Source organism: Halyomorpha halys, unplaced genomic scaffold (genome assembly GCF_000696795.3).
Source record: "Halyomorpha halys isolate HHAL.00 unplaced genomic scaffold, Hhal_1.1 Scaffold878.1, whole genome shotgun sequence".
Taxonomy (NCBI): domain Eukaryota; kingdom Metazoa; phylum Arthropoda; class Insecta; order Hemiptera; family Pentatomidae; genus Halyomorpha; species Halyomorpha halys.
Window position 1 is genome coordinate 349,815 of NW_027116610.1, and position 20,478 is coordinate 370,292.

General features: G+C 33.6%; 2 protein-coding genes across 4 annotated transcripts in view; both read left to right on the forward strand.

The window, feature by feature from the left end:
- LOC106686800 (serine/threonine-protein kinase TNNI3K) overlaps nt 1-20,478 on the forward strand; it is a 51,498-nt gene extending 31,020 nt beyond the window's left edge. For 2 of the 3 annotated variants that reach the window (XM_067053324.1, XM_067053325.1), the window contains 5 exons: nt 14,102-14,622; nt 16,208-16,270; nt 16,356-16,560; nt 16,645-16,800; nt 20,335-20,478. In XM_067053324.1, coding sequence (XP_066909425.1) covers nt 14,102-14,622; nt 16,208-16,270; nt 16,356-16,560; nt 16,645-16,800; nt 20,335-20,421 — 1,032 coding nt within the window. In that variant the 3' untranslated portion in view covers nt 20,422-20,478. Of the gene's footprint in view, nt 1-9,014; nt 9,160-14,101; nt 14,623-16,207; nt 16,271-16,355; nt 16,561-16,644; nt 16,801-20,334 lie in introns of those variants that run through there. The other variant, XM_067053326.1, reaches the window with a different exon arrangement.
- LOC106686802 (malate dehydrogenase, mitochondrial) lies at nt 2,121-6,633 on the forward strand. Its single transcript, XM_014430327.2, has 2 exons — nt 2,121-4,398; nt 5,621-6,633. Exons 1-2 carry the CDS (start codon nt 4,352-4,354, stop codon nt 6,600-6,602), a joined length of 1,029 nt encoding a protein of 342 aa, XP_014285813.2. The 5' UTR covers nt 2,121-4,351; the 3' UTR covers nt 6,603-6,633.

Sequence of the window (20,478 nt, forward strand, 5' to 3'; positions counted from 1 at the left end):
AACGAAAAGAAAAGGACCGCGACACACTTGAAAACAAAAATGTCGGTTAACGAAAAGAAGAAGATCGCGATCTAATGACCACGTGACTGTCCACGTGAGTGGTTAAGCTTATATCGAACTATATATTAATAAGCTTATATCGAATACTAGCCTCTGATTGGCTGCATAATGATCACGTGGCCAACCACGTGAGTGGTTAAGTGTAGGTCAAAGTAAAAATTTATAATCAACCCCCCCCCCCATAGATCACGTGACCAGTGGTTAAGGCTGGTTCGAGGCTATGGTCCAATGTCCAAGGTCACGGGAGTGGTTAAGGTAGGGTCGAGGGGCCAAAGCTCACGGCTTATGGGAGGCGCCAGAACCGGCCTTTCATATCTACTGGTTGCTATGTCTTTGTCATTTGCAACTTCAGTATCATCAGTTCTTTATAATGTACCTTTAATCTAGTACAGATTACACACCCCCTCAGTAAAACTATGGACAGTCATGATGTCCTCTGGAATCATAACATTTGTTAGCTCCTCTAGTCGAGAAACTTCCACTCTGAGCTGCTACATTGGATTCCCAGGACTCTGCCATTTTGTCCTGGACCTTTCTTCATGCATTTGAGATGAGGGCCACAAAATCTCTCTTCGAAATTGTCGTTAAAATAGTTAAAGTCCTGACATTTCTCTCAGATGTTGACTTGCACACGACAGATAATATCCAGAGTTCCTCTCGAAATAATACGATAAGGGAAGTCGCTGCTTCCCTGTGTTTTTTTCAATGTTCTTGAACTTGACAGTCTGACATCATTTCATTTCATCCTGGCTATATTTCATTACATCCATGGTGGATTGCATTTCCAAAGGATTGACAAAAAAATCTTCCATATTCGCTGCCTGACCGTATGATAACTCCATTAACCTATTCTTGTTTCAAGTAACTCAATACTTCACTTCCTATCTACAATAAAAAAAAAATAGTTTCTTCTCTTTTCTCACCCAAAATCACGCTTTTGACACCAATTGACGCGTGTTACCTGGACCAATAAACATACTACAAATAACAGAAAAAAAATAATTTATTTTTACAACAAAAAAAAGAACAGAAAAAAAAAATATTCTCAACACTTTAACGAACCTAGAGTTACTCTTATGTTGTTTTTTTTTGTTTTTTTATATACTATCCAAAAACAACTGTTTTAGTTTATAGATAATTTCAATTGTAATCCATCGACCAGATAAAATCGTTACAATATAGTTTTATCCAAGCCCTTTGATTATCTTGAAGATTAGTTATAACTTTAGATAATTTGTTCTTTTGTATGTATTTCTCTTGTCCCATTTTTCTATAAACTCAGCAATCCTTTGGTTCTTCGAAAAATCATCAGCTATGCCGGACTAAAATCTATATCTGTTCGAGCAAGACGTCTCAAACATTTCGAATTGAACCTCAAGATGAACACCATTGATGAAAGAAAAGGCTGCCCAGAGCAACTTCATTTTGCTTGTAGTGAACCATCATTCAGGATGAGTGAGTAATTGATTCAACGCAAATATCATAATCAAGATGAGGAAATAGAATCGAATCGAAGAACAAGTATTCAGGATAAATAAAAACCAAGTCAATCACCAAGTAAATGTAATCTCATTTATTAATCTTTATTATTCAACATAATCAACAATCAAAATTTAACTATGCTAACATAGTGTAACACCCTTTTGGTTAGCCCATATATTATTCGTTGTCATAAATTTCAAAAGGCTTATCTCCTTATTTCACTATAATTCATTTCTTTTTTAATCCATTAAATACAACCCACTCATTGCAATCCAGAACCAGTTATTTATAGATAACAATCACCACAGATTTTGATTACTCCCAGACTTAGGCGATTGAACAATATCTTTTAAGGAATCGTTTTCTGCACCAGTTATTTGAAGAAATATCCATCTTCATTCATCTTTCTTTTCAGGTTCTTCAATATTTTGACAGTAGAATCCGCTTTGCTATTAGTCTGGCGGAACGGAGAAGGTAAGCGTATCTTGAATTTCGAGTTATTAGAAAAAACATCAAATCTCTTGAAAGTGTGGTGCTGTTGTCAAAAACCATCACCTCAGGGACCTTATAACGAGCAAATCGTTCTCTGCCAAATCAAATAATGCTGTAAGCATTGCAGTCTTGATTCCTTCTTTTCAAAAAATGTTAAAAAATAATCCATCATGATCATGTAGTAATTTGGTCTTTCCTGCAGAAAGTCAAAAACAATCTTTTTCCCAGGATTGACTCGGCGTTTTTTGAGTATCAGGGGCTGATTGTTATGAACTGACGAAAATTGTTCGCAAATTTTGCAGTTTTCTGGACAGATTCTAATGTCCATAGCCATGTTAAACCAAAAGAATGTGTGTTCCCTCTTCTTAAACCTCTGATGTGAAGCAGGTAGTTTCCTTGGTAAGTAGTTTTCACCAAATTCGGCACAACAATTCTTTCACTTTTTTAGATGATCCCATTTTAATATCAGCTCATCGTAAAAATACAATATTTTCTTAGAATATTTAGCAGTTGGGCCTTTCTTTCCGGCCAACGTTCAAAATTGTGCGTGTCTGTAGCCTCAGGTCGTTGTCTGTTTGGTTTGCTTCCTTTATCATTTCATATTCTTCACTGGTAACATATCTGAATCCAAGGTCTCTAAGGACCTGCGAGTTTGTATCTCATTTAATAAGCTTTTTGTAGATGATTCAAAAATTATTATATACTATCAATATCGTTATGGTTGTCCTGTGATTGCAGCTCTGGATAAAAAATCAAAGCTACATGAATGAATTTTCAAAATAAATTTTTTCTATCCTGCTTATTAACAACATAAAAAGAAAATTTCTGAGTCTCATTTGAATTCTTTGCCGATGCCTTGGTGATTTGATTAGTGTTTTTTGTATATGGTTTCAAGATATTCATGATACGTTTCCACGGCGACATTGGTATTACCAAATAAGTATTGCTAAATATGCATAAGCAACTGCCATTAAATCTTTTTCTATTTCGGTAAATTACGATTCTGTGCTGTTGAGTATTCTTGAATTATGCTACAAGTGAGCCGTTTTGTATGAATCCTGCACCTGAACCAAAATGACTCGCATCACATTGGAGAGGGTCTAGTTTTTCGGTATCCAAGTATCTTAAAGTCGAACCTAAGATCACTAAGTTAACCAAGGACCAAAACGCTTTCTCCAGCGTTCCTGTCCATACCCAGCCAGGTATTTCATCTGCCACATAAAGGATGAACTTTTCCAAATAATTAATAAATCCCAAAAACCGTTGAACATCTCTTTTATTGCTAGGTGTCCAAATTGCTGATAAGTTTGCAAAGTTTTTGCCGGGTCAGACTTAAAAACCTCTTAAGGAATGATAACCCTCCAATTATATTACATGGCCCATATAACCTCTTAACCTCTTGCAATCTGATTTTACATTTTCAAAAACCGAACTTAAATTCCGGAACTTGTGCCATTTCAATTAAAGACATCAAACTGGAATTATGGTGTAACAATGCATCCTCATCAGTATCTTTACCTCCATAAGCTAAAATGTCATCATTAATACACTTCTGGGACCTCCTAATACTTCATAAATATGCCTCTGAAATTCATAGGGAGTAGATCTAATTTTGAAGGGAAGCCACTTCTATTAATATCTACCAAGTAGAGTCCAAAATGTTGTTATTCTACTTGTTACTTCAGTGAGTTGGATCTATGGATAGGAGCAGTCCTTCATCCCTCATATACTGAAAAATTGTACGCTATTAAGCTTCGGAGCAATTTTTCCACAGTTGGTGCCTGATAGTTGGGTCTCGGGATTGCTTTGTATAAATGGGTAGATCCAGGCATATTCTTAATTTATTATGTTTCTTTACAACTACTGTAGCACATACCCACTCTGCGGGGTCTGGTATTTTTCCCATGAAACCCAACACCCCAACACATTAATCTCTGTTACTATTTCACCTTTTAATTGAACTGGAAACCTTATTTGTGGCACAATTTTAGGAGTTACCGGTGCTTCTAATGTAAAGTTATAAAGACCTTGCAGGTTTCCGAGTCCACAGCCCAAATCTGAAAATAAAAATAAAATTTTATTTGGACCAGTTACATTTTTGACATGATATACCCCATTATCGAGTATAATAAGACTGTTGAAGATCCATGACGCATGAGTTTATATGATTTTTTTTTGTAACCAATTTTTTTTATATTACCTTCCTTTGTTATCAATCAATACATTTGCTACTTTCAGATGTATCGCTTTGTCAAAGTTCCTGGTAAACCTTAATTAGGTCTATTTGTAAAGAATCTTCTGCCCCTAAGAGAGAACTATGAGGGGAACTTACCTGAACCGATTTCTCCAAGCATACACCATAAGGTATTGCCTTCCACTGAACTAACCTCTAGGCAGCGGTTTTTTTATTATAACAATTGTGAACTATTAGTCAGGTGAGATTCTTCCCTGATTTTGAATGCAAGGTTTTTCAGCTTGTTCATTTTTAATAGCTCTCTTGTCTGTTGCACCATTAATGGCATTTCCAAGGAAGTTTCAGTGACTAGATATCATAAATTAAATTTTCTTCAATTTCTCGCTTTTGTAACTCAGCTAACTTCTCGAAATTGCACTTCTTCATGAAGTTTATGACTTTGGTTAGTAAATTCTTTAGAAGTGGTAGCTACAGGAAAATGATAGAAGAATCGAATGCAATCAACAGCTTTGTAATTCACATTAATTTCGTTACATATACCAACAATATATTTTATACATGGATTTCCAACAATATTATATTGCATTATATAGCATATTGGCAATATTATTACAAAGTCTCATTAAATTGTTGCGTAGAACTGCAAAACGTTCTTTAGTAATATTTTTCTTTTCTTCAAAGTATTGAACAAGCGGTGAAATAATTACATCAACTGTAGCATCTGATTGGCATGGTTTCTAATTAATGTAAGTCACTGGGAACCTTCGAAGCATTAATATTACTCAAGGATTCAGCGATTGTCATGCAATTTGTCCATTGCACTTTATTGCTTTCTCTGTGTATAATGCGACGGAATTATTGTAATGAGAAATTGGTTAATTAATACACACATGGGACCATGTATTTTTTATAGATCAATACTAGAGCAAACTATATCTAATAACATAAACAAGAAAACATTTGAATTTTTCTATGTACAACCTTCTTTTGTTCTCACAATACTGCCATGTTTGTTGTTTGTATACTGAGTCTTTTCTAGCTAGTCTTATTATACTGCCAAAATAACAAATAATGATCGTCGCATAATACTACTTTATTTATTAACCTTTGTGATTTCTGTTTTACAGGGAATGTCGAACAACAATTTTTTGTACATTTAACTTCCTAAGATAAATATTTGATTTTAATTTACCACCGTTTTCCTGGTATTATTCTACGTATAAACCAAATCACTTACCAAATTTCATCTCATTTGATTGATCAACTCTACAATACAGTGGTTCGTTTTTAAAACTAAAAAATCATATGTTCATATTACTTTTTAACACTTAATGATAATTTATTTTAATCGACTCATTAAGATTTATCTTAAAAAAGAATAATGCTTTGCAGGCGGTTCTTTTCTACAACAAACAGAACTAACGTTAAAGTAGCAGTATTGGGCGCTGCAGGAGGGATCGGTCAACCATTGTCTTTACTATTGAAATTAAACAGTTTAGTGACAGAATTATCCTTGTACGATTTAGTTAAACATACCCCAGGAGTAGGAGCTGATCTCAGTCATATCGATAGAAATTCGAATACGAAGGCATCCACAGGCCCAGAGGAGTTGGGTAAAGCTTTAAATGGGACGGAATTAGTGGTGATACCTGCAGGGGTTCCAAGGAAACCAGGTATGACGAGAGACGACCTCTTTGGCACGAATGCATCTATTGTAAGAGACTTGGTGGAAGGCGTATGCAAGTATGCTCCCAAAGCTCTCATAACCGTCGTCACTAATCCTGTGAACTCATGTGTTCCTATAGCTGCAGAAGTAATGAAGAAAAATGGGGTTTTCGATCCCAAAAGGTTAATCGGAGTAACTACCTTAGATGTAGTGAGGTCCAGTACATTCGTGGCAAACTTGAAGGGTCTTGACCCAGTAACATTACAAATTCCTGTGATTGTTGGTCATTCAGGAGAAACCATTGTACCACTTCTTTCTCATTGCCAACCAAAGGTGGAATTGTCAGACGACGAGATCGTCTCCTTGACGGAACGGATTCAGAACGCGGGTACAGAAGTTGTGAAGGCCAAAGCCGGAGCAGGGAGTGCGACTCTCTCAATGGCGTACTCAGGAGCCAGGTTTGTAGATTCACTACTACGGGCCATGACTGGAGAGTCGAATGTTATTGAATGCAGCTTTGTTGCTCACGAAATCAGTGATGTTAATTACTTTGCCTCCCCCCTCCTTCTAGGGAAAAACGGGGTTGAGAAGGCATTTGGAATGCCTTCATTATCAAAGTTTGAAAATGAGCTTGTGAACATAGCTCTTCCTATACTGAAAAAAAATATTATGAAGGGAGAAGAATTCGTTAATACCGGCAAGGTTTAGATGAAATTAAATGCCTATATTTATAAATGGATATATATGTGTATATATATTTTTCTTTTATGTTACATGATTACAATAAAAATCGAAAAAAAGGGTCTTATATTATTTTATTCGATAGAAAAATAAAGATGAAACCATTTCACTCAACCAAAGTTGAGTTGACTGAAAATCTGCAGTATAAAAAAACTACACATATATCAAACAGTTACTTGTTGAGATAATCACATTGTGCTGCTTGTTAAAAATAATACTTATGAGTGTAATAAAATAATAATTCTCTCTGGAAGTGATAATTTTGTATTTAAATTTTCAAAAAAATTATTATTGCTAATACATTCTGAAAATGATTTCTTTATAACTAGAAATAAATAAAAATAATCGTTAGAATTCATCACATGTTTTATTATGATATTTACACTAACTGGATTGGGGAGGTTATAAAGTACTTACTCTTGCCACAGTTTCTTTCCCAATTATTTTAAGACTACAATAATTTTTGGACACCTTACATACTACATGAAATGTTCTTAGAAAAATATAGGGTTCTTTAATGTTGGAAAAGGAGAACAAAACAAACAGGTTAGCATCTAACATAACACTGTATTCAACTGACTTATAACAGGTAGGCGAGTTATGCCAAAGAGCTAATACACATAACAAACATTACACTAAACACTTCACCCAATCACTAACTTCTGCCCCTTATTGTTCATTTCATCACACAATCCTTGTAGTGAGATGGTTGCCGACAAACTCGTAGAGGATATTGTTCGACTTCTTTGGTGAGGATATTGTTCAGGTTCAGGCAAATCACTAGCTTCCATGTCCGGGTCCGGGTCAGGTTCTGGCGGGATTATCGCAACTGGACTCTTAGACTCTGGTGCTGGACTTACGGATTTCTCTTGAACTTACGAGATGGACTCCTTGGAATGTCAAATGACCTGCTTGGACCAAATGTCAATTGCTTTTTAGGTTTGGGAACCAGTATAGGTCTCAGTTAATTTATATGTTTCTTAATAGATTTTCCTGAATCCAGCAAGACTTGGTAACAGCAAGTGCCTAATTTTCTTTGTATTTCTCTAACTTGCCATACTTGTCTATTATTTATGTATAATCGAAATTAGGTTCTCTCTCCCACTTTGAAAGACCTGCAGGAATTTGAGGAGATCTTTAAAGTCAGTGGCTCGTATGGGAAAATTGTATCCAAAGGGATTCTTATCTGGCGATGAAGGTAAATTTCAGCTGGAGATTTTCCGCAGGAAAGAGGATGAGAGCTTGGTCGCAAGGACTGGTGAAATGGTCCCGTTTGCCAACAGTGCATCTAATTCTTTGTCAACTCGGTCTCTTAAGGCATATGGAATACTGCGTTCCTTGGTAAAAACTAGCTGCACTCCTTCCCTGAGTTGAAGTTTGGCTAGGAATCCTGGAATGTAACAAACTTTTTCTTCATAGATTGGCGAATAATTAGAAATTATCACTTCAATTATGCACTGCATTGATATTGAAATCTGGAATTTGGTGAGTATCCAGTTGTTGAAGTTCGATACCTAAATTCCGGATCCAATGACGTCCTAGTAACGCATTCACATGTAATTCACCCAGAATTTCTTCTACGTTATAAGCGAAGGTGACGACAATTTTTCCTTTGGGCTGGATGATGTTTCTCGAATATGATCGGAAAGCAATATTTGATGTGTCCAAATAAATAAATAAATTCAGCTGTTGGAATTCAGGTTCGGACAGAAGCGAATATTTAGCCCCAGAATCGACTTCAAACATTTGAGGCTCACCATTGAGTTGGACTCCAATAATGTACTTGTCACTCTCGGCCATTTCAAAAAAGTCAACAATGAGAATGATCTTGTAGAGACTATAAGTGGGGTCACACGCGTTTTGAGATACAGGCATTACCTCCAGACTGTTGGTAGTGCTCGAATGAGTTTTCCTTTAGTTTTCTCGAATTAGTGTGGAAATGCAGACTTTTTCACAATGTTTAATTTTTGAGAAAGACCTAAAGTTTAATTTTTCTTTATCCACTTTGCAGTCTTGTATTATATGATTGCTCGCTCACATCCAATACAGAGGTTATCTAGACCTCGATAGTCGGGACGATGATTTCTGTTTTGAGTTGATCCTGAATTTGAAGTTGATTTTGTATGATTTCTAGAACGAATTTTTAAAGAACTGTTGAGTTTATTTGTGTCGCTCATTTGTTCATTAAAGTTATGATGATTGGTATTTGGGCGCTGGGTAAGTTATCTGCTTTCACCTTTCACTTTTAGCAGCTTCAACAGCAAAGGCTTTTGTTCCGTTCAAACGGAAGGCTTGAAACAACCTACAATCATATGGCCAATCTTTACAACATGTGCGTCCCATGTGACCGAGAAAACAAAAGCACTCACACTCGGTAGCGAGCCTTGGTTAAAGGAATTCTTCATTTTTCTTCCTCTCAATTCTACTAGAAAAAAATGAGTGAGCAGAGTACACTCTAAAGTGCCTCCCAGAACAGAGGAGGGGGGGGAATCTAGAAATGAAGAGAGGATAACCAAGCCACGGAGTAAGTCCACACCTATCAGTATAATTCACACTATGATCATCAGCATCATTAAAACCATTGACCAACTACCTATTTAAAGTTAACTAACACACCTAATCATAAATGTTTTGTTTCGGTCACCCTCTACTTCAACTGTGTAATAGATTTTCTTTTAAGTTAATTATGTTTCATTTATCATGACTTTGTACAGTCCACTACATTCAAACCAGCAATTCAAAAGTGAAGGAGTTCCTGGTATTAGGTTGAAGGCGCACTTCATACACCTTTTTCTAAAATTTCATCGAATGTTGTAGCATTAGACTGTAAAATTTGCTCACATAGCCAATAATCGCGCAAACCACTAATGAACTGAGCTCTCAGAAAAATTTCAGAAATAGATGTAACCTGTTTGCAAATATAAGCTGTACATATTATGGACAGTTTGCATTGCGCTAAGTATTGTTACAGTTTTAAAACAAATTCTGAAATTGTTTCACTATCGCTTTGAAAAATAGTGCTGGGCTACTACCATACTTTTTTAAAAAAAAGAACATTTTTTTAAATGCATCAATGAGTTCATCGTGTGCTGGGCTCTTTACTGGTTTTTCTGGACCCAAAAATGCTTATTATTCATTGTAAACGAAAATTGTAATTCTAAAAAAAAAAAATTAATCACTGAAGACAGAAATAAGAAAAAAATAATATTAATGAAAAATGAAATTTGAAAATTTAAAAAAAAATCACTGGAAACTTTCTGTTCACTTCGCCGCCAAGTAAAATGACCTGGTTTATAACTGGAAATTAATAATAATCATTAGAATTCACCACATGTTTTATTACAATATATACACGAATTGGATTAGGTACGTTATCAGGTACAGATGCTCCTTCAAACATGATATTATATTTATAAAAAATGTAAACTGAACTGGCTACCCATATCTCGTAAAAGTCCGGCCCTAATGGATGGACTAGTCGTAGCTTAATTTAACTTTATTATGTATATATTCATAATTTGAGTTTTGTTATTGCGTAATGAAATATGTAATAAACGTTATGTTATGGTGTAAAAAGATGCCAATCATGAAAATAACAAAACATATATGTTAATTTTTATCATGGGTTAATTTGAAAGTTACTACTTTTGTACAATAGCTCTTTTGTCATCATTCTAGTTACAAAACGTCAAAGTGCTTAAATGACCTGCTGTAAATTATTTTTTTTTTGGAACAATTCTAAACGTCAAAGTTCTATTCCAGTAATTTCCCCCTTTTTTGAGCCATGTTTATATATATATTTAGTTAGAAAAGCTAGAAATTAATTTGAACTGTTAATGTCTATGTTGTTATTATAGAAAGTCAATCTACTAGTTGCTCCGATTCCTCCTTGTTAGACCTAAGACTTCAAGAGTGAAAGATTTTGTATATATAAGGATCATTTTGATTATTATAACCACATTGATAGTAAAAAGTTTTAACTCCATTGAAGAAGAACTTAGCTGCATTCTTGGGGTAAGATAAGCTTATCAGGGAAATGGATTTTTTCGGCTTGTAACCCATTTCGAGAATATATTACCACCTTTAGTCTTAACCGTGGTATCATTATTTTCTAAGTATAATTCAGCAAACAAACCTGTCAATTTCAGAATATGTCGTATCACTGGAGGGGGAAGATTACCATTTTTATGCCAACCGTTACTGCAACAACGATCACGATCGCATATATATTGCAACCAGCCCAGTTTATCCGAAATGGTCTCAACAAGAAAACAATTACATGCACAGCCAAAACAGTTCTGATCCAACAGTAGCGGTTGTAATCAAGCTTTAGTCCAAGCGTTTTAAGTCACTTAAACGTCCCAATCAAGTCGTCTATATGTTTTTAGATATTTTTGGACTTGATCTTAGGTATGATTGTCTAAATCACAGATTGCATGATTGCAGATCATAGAAACTCTCTGGAATGTAGATCTTGCCACAAAATTCGGCGCTTATTTAAAGTCTGCGACCAATCTACTCCATAAATGGAAGACCAGCACTTGGTCTAGGCAATGCTCTCAGGAAGACGAAAGTCTATCAGATAAACAGTAGGGAATCAGAAAAACTTAAAACACATAATATTTGTTCGTGGACCTTTAAATACTAATACTTCACAGTCCCTCTGAAAAACAAACCACAGGAATTCGAAATTGATTAAGATGCTTGGTTTGAATCTCCGAGTCTGCCTTCGATACTTCGTTTGAACCAACCACAGTCTCATTTTGCTTATACTCAGCTCTCGTTATCAACGTGAATTCACGCTTATACTCTCCTACAAGAACAGATCGATGGATTCTAATTCCTAAATATTACTGGCTGGTCACGATACTCAGCATCGGCGAGTATGGATTCGTGCTCGTGGTCACAACGACATACATATTGATACTAATTCAGCTTCCCATCCCCTTCCAATTAGCTTCGCTACATCATTCAAAAACTTCTTCCTAAAGTATTTATCTATTTTTGAGGTGAGTTGGATGCGTCCCCAATATTACATATGTACAAAAGTAATTATCTAATTAGAACTAGTATTAATCAAATCAAATTAACAACAATAAAGGTTGATTACATCACAGCTACTTCCATCAGTACAATATCGATCTTTATTGCGTACATTAATTATTATTTAAAATCATCAAGTGCACATACTTTTAAAAACAGGTTATGAAATTGACGTTCTGAATAACGTCTCGTCTCTCCTAGACAGAGTTGAGCGAAAAAAATTTCAAGTGACGAGAGATGAATACATCTGTATTCGTAAAATTTTTACACGTAAATTTTTTTGGATCGCATAATGATTTATTTTATCTTTCTGGATTTCTAAAATGTGTTATATATTTTCGAATTGAACACCGAATTGAGCAAATGTATTTTAATGACGCAAAGTAAATCTGTTGTGGATTGAGAAGCAGTTAAATTTGTGATACAAACACTGTGAGGATGTATCTATAATAATCAACAAGTTCTTCCCTCGTGCTGAACTATAGTCAATACGAATTCTATCCCACGGAGGCTTTGTGTATTCCCATTGATGTGTACGAACTGTAGAGGCATTATGGAGTTATTCAGATAGGCAGAACATGACTTGGTCATGGCTTCTATGGCTAGATCAATGGATGGCCAATGGTTGAATAAGCGAGCCAGACCTTTCATTTTGACAACTCCTATATGAACAACTGGGAGTTCTTCTCACAGCGTTTGACGAAGTCTTGGCAGTATATCCACTATTTGTTCAAGCATGAGACATACATTGGAGATGGTATATTCTGCTACTCTCTCCTTACGTTCAAGATTTTTAAGATCTTCTCCTTCCAATAAAACGGAGAGTAACTCCGTAAGGTTCGCGTCGAGTTTCCTTTACAATTTTCTTAAAAGTAAGTAACACAAATTAGTCTAAATCGTTGGTAGGGTCCTTTAATTGAATTTAGTCGACTTCAAAAGAAGATAGTAATTTGAAAACGTGCTAATAGATAACGTTTCCTAAAAGTTCGCAATTTTTAAGAGTTGATAGGTGAATTCAGAATAGTTTCGTTTTTTTTTTTTTTTTGCAAGTGTAATCCAGTTGCGTCTATAGTGTGTCCTACGTTCATAAGATTAAAAAGAAACACACAATTAGTTCTACGAAGGCTTAAACCACTTTTTAAAAGCTGTAACTGTTGATTCTATCACTTGAATCATTCCTTCTCTATATTTTGAGTAAACAGCACTTGCGGCTTTTCCACGTGGACTCAATTCATGAAATAGTCAGAATCATGAAACTAAGTCAACTTTGCCTGAGTATTATTTTATTTACAGCCAACTGTGTTCCACAGTCGGTTTAATCTCGTCTTGAGTTTGGTGTGTCTTGGTACCCTTGGTCACTGTATTAATGCTCAAGGTATTAACTTTGCGGTGAGGACCCATATGAACCTGTAAACCATCAGCCCATTGCTCTTCAGAAATCCTACAAAGGGCTATTTGCTTTTGAAATCAGTCGAAATAGGCGGTAGCATTCATTATCATCCGGATAATATGCTTCAAATTTAAAAATGTTAGAGTGCTACCAATGGGTAGTTTCTCTACACGCCTGTAACGCTCCATTTTAACTTAGATCAGATTTACTAAATGTATTATAATGTACAGTTGTAAATAGCAATAAATAAATATTAAAAAAAAAAATTAATTTCTTAATATTTTTTTAGTACTAAAAAATCGAAAAGAGTATGGGAAGAAGATACCCATCCTCTTGCAGGGATAGAGGAAAAATAAGACTCTCGGAGCTAGGAAAAGCAGTGAGGGTATCAGAGAATCACTTCTAACGGAAACAACTACTACCACAGATTAACGGAGTCATATCTACTTTTCAAGATATAGTTTCGGAATTGTCATAGTTGTAATTTTATCTTCTTAACTCTTACACTTTTATCATCGTCACCAGTTATTATGCATGCGCAAAAGTAATTATTAAGATAGAACTAGTATTAATAAAGAAATGACGTATTTCTTATTTTAATTAAATTAAGAGTAAAAATGGTTTTCGAATGTAATAAAACAATATTAAATCAAAAGTTGTCAATTCCCCTCAGAATCAAAAACTAAAAAGAAATCGAGGAAGCTGTCGATGTCCTGAACAAGCGTATTCAAGAACCCTCATGGTCTTAAGCATGGTTCTCAAGACGCTCATAGTCTTAATCAATTCCATTGCGTAAATGAATTTTTCTACCAGTATATCTTTAATATATAAGAGATCATTCAGGGCATAGAGAAGGACGCGTAAGGTGTTGCAGATTAGTTCTGTTGTCGCATTGCTATATTTTAAATTATTTAGTGGGTAATATACATTATTTACCAGAATTCGAAAATATAGAATAGATACAACATTTAAGTTTTATTATAATAATTACTTATGATAAACATAACTATTAAATTTTGTTTTGGTTTTCTAGGACAACAATGGATCAGAGGTATCTTCTCCATTAGGCCCATTCGATCCGTTGCAAAAGGCAGCTCTAGAGGGCGATGTGGCAGCTGTAGAAGAAATTTTAGTTCATATGATGAAGAAAAAAAATTGGAACATGAATGAGCGAGATGGCGAGGGGATGACTCCTCTGCAATGGGCTGCGATCAGAGGACATGCCGGAGTCTTAAAGAAACTCCTCAGCTTTGGAGCCGACGTCCACTCCTTGGACTATGGAAATTTCACAGCTCTCCACTTGTCGGCAATGAGCGGTAAAGTCGAAGCCGTTCGTGTCTTATTGGAACACGGTAGTAAAGTAAATGCTGTAAATGCCGATGGTGACACTCCTCTGCACATGGCCATCAAGAAGGGAGACTTTGATGTTGTAGAAACCCTTCTCGAGCACGGTGCTTTCACCAATATAAGCAACAGCCAGGGAAAGTATGCACTTGATTTAGCTGTAGAAGGGGAGTATCTAGCTATAACTAAATTGCTGAAATCCGTCGGAGCGTAAGTTTAAACTGATATATATATATATATTTTTTTTTTTGGACTAATCAATAAAAAAATCAATCCATAAAATGTTATAAAATTCAATTGATTTTAAATTGATAAATTATAATAAATAAATAATTGATAAATGTCATAACGAAAGTTACTAAATAGTTCATTAATGCAAGTTTGGAAACTTCTACTCCTACAAGCACTAATACTCCTTTATCATTATGAAATAAGGAGTATTAGTGCTAGTAGCATAAATATATATTTATATTTTGTAATTTGTAATGTCGATTATTTTTTTTTTAATCTCACTGTTGACTGACATTAAGAAAACAACATTCCTACTTAATATTAGTCATGATTGATGTGTTTTATAAACTGAATCATCAACCTAATTATTATAGTTTTAAAGTAAAAATATCATTACAGAAACATTATTTCGTTAAACAATGTAATTTCATCAGTTAAAGCTGTGTATTTATATTTAACTGTCAAAGAGAGAATTTTTGAAGTTACATTCTCATCGACAGGGTTACTAATTTTCACCAACTGCTCATTTGCTCGAAATGTACCTTTTTAACTTATTCCTTAACAGTTTTGTTATGAACAAGGTGTGACTACAAATTAGGAAAATGTCTACATTACATAGCACTCGTTCGTTATAAATCATATCGTGTACTATAAAAACTGTAAAATGATTGTCCACTTTTCACAAAAAGTTAAACGATATGACAAAGGCTAGAATAAAATTAAATAATTAAATGAAAGATACGATATAAGTAGGTGATGATATTTTCAGGGTTCAAAATATTAATTCACATAGTTCAAAATATTGACCAAACTGTTAGTAGTATAATATATATTTTTAATATATATATTTGTAATAAATTTGTATTTAACAAATTTTTGGAATTTTAATTAATCTTTTATTCAAATCTAGTATTTGAAGTTAAATAATTATTAATTTGAACATAAAATGACTATTGAGACCATAAGTGTACATTTTTTAGACCGAAGATACTTTAAATAAAGATATAATTTTTTTTTGGCAATTATAAATTAAATTTCACTTCAGTTGTGGGTTTTATTTTTATAAGTTTCCATAAGTAGATTCCGTAATTACAATGAATGTAAAGAGTGATGTACAAACTTTTTTGGTTTTATGGCACATCAAAGTTATTAAACCAAATTCACGACACTTTTGTAACACATTAAATATATAATTGTAACATTAATTTTATAATTTTCTTAATTATTTAATTTAATTAATTCGATACTTCAGATTCAATATTTATAATTTCGTTGCATCCTGATGGATTAACCTGTGGTAACCAATAAAATAAATTTTCTGTATACTTTACTTATAAATAAGACAATGATCAAAGTATAAAAAGAAACTTTGGAAAAAAGGAAATAATAGTTATGAGCTTATAATTTAATAAAATGTATTTTAGTAATATACACATAAACAGATAAAAACAACAACTTTAAACTTCCTCTATTTTTGTTTATACAAGAACACAATTATATGTTCATTATCAACTAAATGATTTATAGACCTTTGCACTCTTAATTATTGCATTGTATTCTACAGTAGCGAACAGGAATCAGCTGGTCTCCAGGAAGATCAATTCAGAGTTAACACATCTCACATTGGGTATGTTCAAAGCAAAGTTGGATTACTATAATTTTCACCCATATTTTCTAATTTCTATTAGATTTGTTCTAACTTACCCACACAGGGATCTTTTTCGTTGGGTAAATGACGTTGAAGGGCACAACATTCCAGAAGACGCAGTTATCGGCGGTACAGATCCAATTTGTAATTTCATTTACGTCGGAAGAGCATGGCATGCTAAACATCTCTTGCCAGCCAAAGTTTGTCCGACCAAGCAATTCGCATACTACTCCCTTGATGGCTCTGAGTACTACACCAGAAAATATCAAGTAGGTACTTGCTTAAGCAATTTTGATTAACCACTTATGTTACCTGAACATGTTTCAAGTTTGACGTTTGATTTTATATTACAGGTACTTTGCAGTAAAAACGTTATATGGAAGCCGGTGAATAGTAACGAAGATTTCAATCACGCATTACTAATCGGAAAAGGAACTGATGGAGATCATTTTTACTTTGGAAGGACATTTTTGGAATTCGAAGGCAATGAGTACTTGACACCTGGAAAGGTGACTGTTCAGAACAGCATTACCACAATATTTTCTGAGCATGTTAATAATTTTAACAACGCCAAAATCTTGTAGCGTATATATACGTAAAAAATACAATAGTAATTAGCACATTAGCTTTTTGGGTAGTTCAGGGGATTAGTTTAAGATATCTTGATCTTACCACTTTGGCTAAAATAGTTAGGTGGTCTATTTATTTATTTATTAATTTACACAATTGTGTTATTATTGTGAGAAAAACAAAACCTTACCTATGTCTAATCACTTCAACTTTAAGTAAATCAGCAATTTTGAATGACATCATGAAGGTAATGGGAACCCTGAAACTATTCCAATACCTGACGGCGATAAAAAGGAGTTGCTACGATGAGAAAAAATATTAGTGAAAAATAAACTAAATATACTTCTAATCAAAATCAGCACACATTATTCCACCACAAATTTCATACTAACAATATTTGGTTTCTATTTTCTTTTGGGTATTGGGGAGTGTGGTGTAACGGCGTCACCTTAAGAAAAAGTTTATTTAAGTCTTAATACTAAAACATACCAATAATTTAGTTTATAACATAATTATATATTTTATCTTGCATTTATAATAAAAGTAAAAAAAGTGACTACATTTTAATGCAAAATAGTGACAATGTATAGCTAAAAGAGTTTGAGTTTTAATGGATAGAGGAATAGCAAATAAACTATTAAGTACCAATTGGATATGGTGGTTGTTTTGAAGTATCGTATCAAATATACGTACAGGATAAATTAATTTTCTAAAAATAAAAGAATATAGAAATATTTTAATATAATTGGGTTATCGGGTTAAAGTAGCTGGGAAATTTATGAACGTGTAAAGTTTAAATAATTATCATTTGTTTTTCAAATTATTAATAAGCCGTACTGAAAAAAAAGGAAATATTCGCTACACCTGAAATATGTACCTAGAAATATATAAATAATTTAACAAATATTATATATTTACATTTAACATAACATAACGTTTATTAAACCTTATATATTAAATTAAAATTTTAAAAATAATTTTTTTTATTTTATCGAGTTATCATGAATTTAAAAAGTGATGCAAATAACAACACTTTTCGGAAAAGATCAAATCCACAGTCATCACACGAATTAACCGTAACAGATAGGAAGACGGTATGATATTGTCCGAACCAGTAGACAACTATTGAACGACGTTACCTTACAGCTAAGAAAGTATTATCTGGAACCAAAAGCTAAGCACAGTGGCGAAATCACCGTTCTTTCGTATTTTTTTTTATTTCTTTATCTGTTCGTTTCTGACATATGGGGAATTTATCTTACCAATCTATTCTAACAAGGGTGGTGTAATGCTGTTAATCCAGTTGCAGCTCAAGATGGCGGATCAGTTCGACAGGGGTAAAAACAACATTATTAAAGGATACTGTAGGGTAGTCAGCAGGTTTACGACGAAGCATAAAAGTTATTTTATGGGATTTATTTTAATCCTCCAATTACGACACCATTCTTCGAAGGTTGTGATATAGAATTAGAGTTGGGATGTCAGCTGTATAGACGGTGTAGAAGATGGGACCGAGGAACACTAGCGGAGTGAGAGTCACGGGATGAATAGGAGTCATTGTGGTTTACTTGGAATAAACTATCAGTGAGGAACGGATGTTGAGAAACTATGTAAGTGGTAGGATTTTACGGAGTTTGTGACGCAGTCCGGGGTGCAAGCCTCGATCAAAAGACTTTTCTATCATTAAAATCATTTTTCCTATTTGTAAAATGTTATTCTGAATCATAGTATTAAATTTGATTATTAGTATTGAACTTCTCTAGGCCAGATTCGAACCTGCCCAGCTGCAGACTCGAGGTTGCTAAGGTGATGCCTCAACTTCCTCAGTTACAACGGTCTCACTCTTTCCTGCTCTATAATTAATAATCAAACATAATAAGCAGAAATTAAAAATACAAAACAGTAAACAAAATTTAACTCTGAAGAATGGGATTAGTGCCCGCAACTTCAATATATTTAATAGTGTATAAGTTATGTAAGTTAGTATTAGTGACAGCCATGCGGATTGGGCCGTAGGTCTCAGAGCGCCTGGTTCGGAACTTTGTGGGTTCAATTCCCACCTGGTGCAGTTAATATTTATTTCTCGGTGGTCCTGGGAGATGAATGTTGATACATCTACATACGTTAGTACGCGGCGGCAACTTTGGAAGCCGCCAGAGCTTGAAACAAAGGACCACTTAGGAAGGATTAGTTCCCTAACTAAACCCCAATACAAGTAGTATTAGTTATTCAATTTATAGACAGTTTAAATTTTTATGTCTGAATTTCATATGATGTATAACCTTGGACATAACATGGAATTCTCGCAAAATTGAACAAGAATAAAAACCAATAAATTTTCCATTATAAAGTAGCCATTTAAAACAAAAGAAACTGTTTAGTTTTGTAAAAACCTTATGTTATGTTAAATATAAATATATGATATCTGTTAAATTACTTATGTTTTTCTTCGTAGGTATCTCAGGTATAGTTACTATTCCCTGTTTTTGTTTCAGAACGGGGTAATAATAATTTGAACAAAAAATGATAATTATTTGAAGATTAAAAGTTCATAAATTTTTATTTTTAGAAAATTAATTTATCTTGTAGGTATGTTTGATACGATATTTCAAAACAAACGATATTTCAAACTGTTATATCCAATAAATTGTTACTTAATAGTTTACTTGTTATTCATCTTTCTATAAACACTCAAAAGCTGTTAGCTATAAAATATTAGCTTTAAATAAAGGCAATATTTCACTGGTATACAGATATCAAGTAATATGTATGTATTAAATGAATATAATAATAAAGGTTACGGGAAAAAAAAGTAGTCATTCAAGTATCATTAATAACCGAATTTCCCCAACAGCGCTTGGCATTTTACTACAATTCTCATCATATCAAAGCAATTCCTGATACTTCTAGTAATTAAACATCTGCTCGACTTACTTCCTTAAATACCTGCAAACACTAACGTGTAATTAAAATAGTTATTAACGTTTCAATCTGATTCGAAAAATTCCGTTTATTCCATGGACTTATGTTTTCAAAAACGGAATGAAATCTAATAAAAATTTTAAATACAACTTGGGAGTAAAATCAGTATTTGAACTGATAATGCAAAATCTCGTCGGTGTTTTATTTGGCACAGGTGTCTACAATTAGTAAATAATATAATAAATGAATCATGGGCTGAAATACTTTGGATGTAATCATTATCTATTAAATTGTAATTTTATTTCATAACGGATATTAAAGTGTTGCTTAATCATTAGGGTGGTTTTTGATTCAACGATATAGATGGACATATTGAAATAATGTTGCATGAGGCCCAAAGAAGATCAACTAATAATATAAATAGAAATAATTGTCAGACATTATCTAGCTGGCCTGCTGAATTTGTAAATTATATCATACCGAATTATTTCAACCCATCATTCAGTTATATGCAAATAATATTATTTATACACAATTTTTTTTTTTTGCAGATAGCTGTTCAACAAAAGATTTTGTATCTAACATTTCATTATAAAGTCTACGAATTCACCAAATTCGAAATACTTATCATCAATTAGAACATGTTAATGAAGATATAAAAAATGACTTAAAAAAAATTAAATTATTATTTTTAT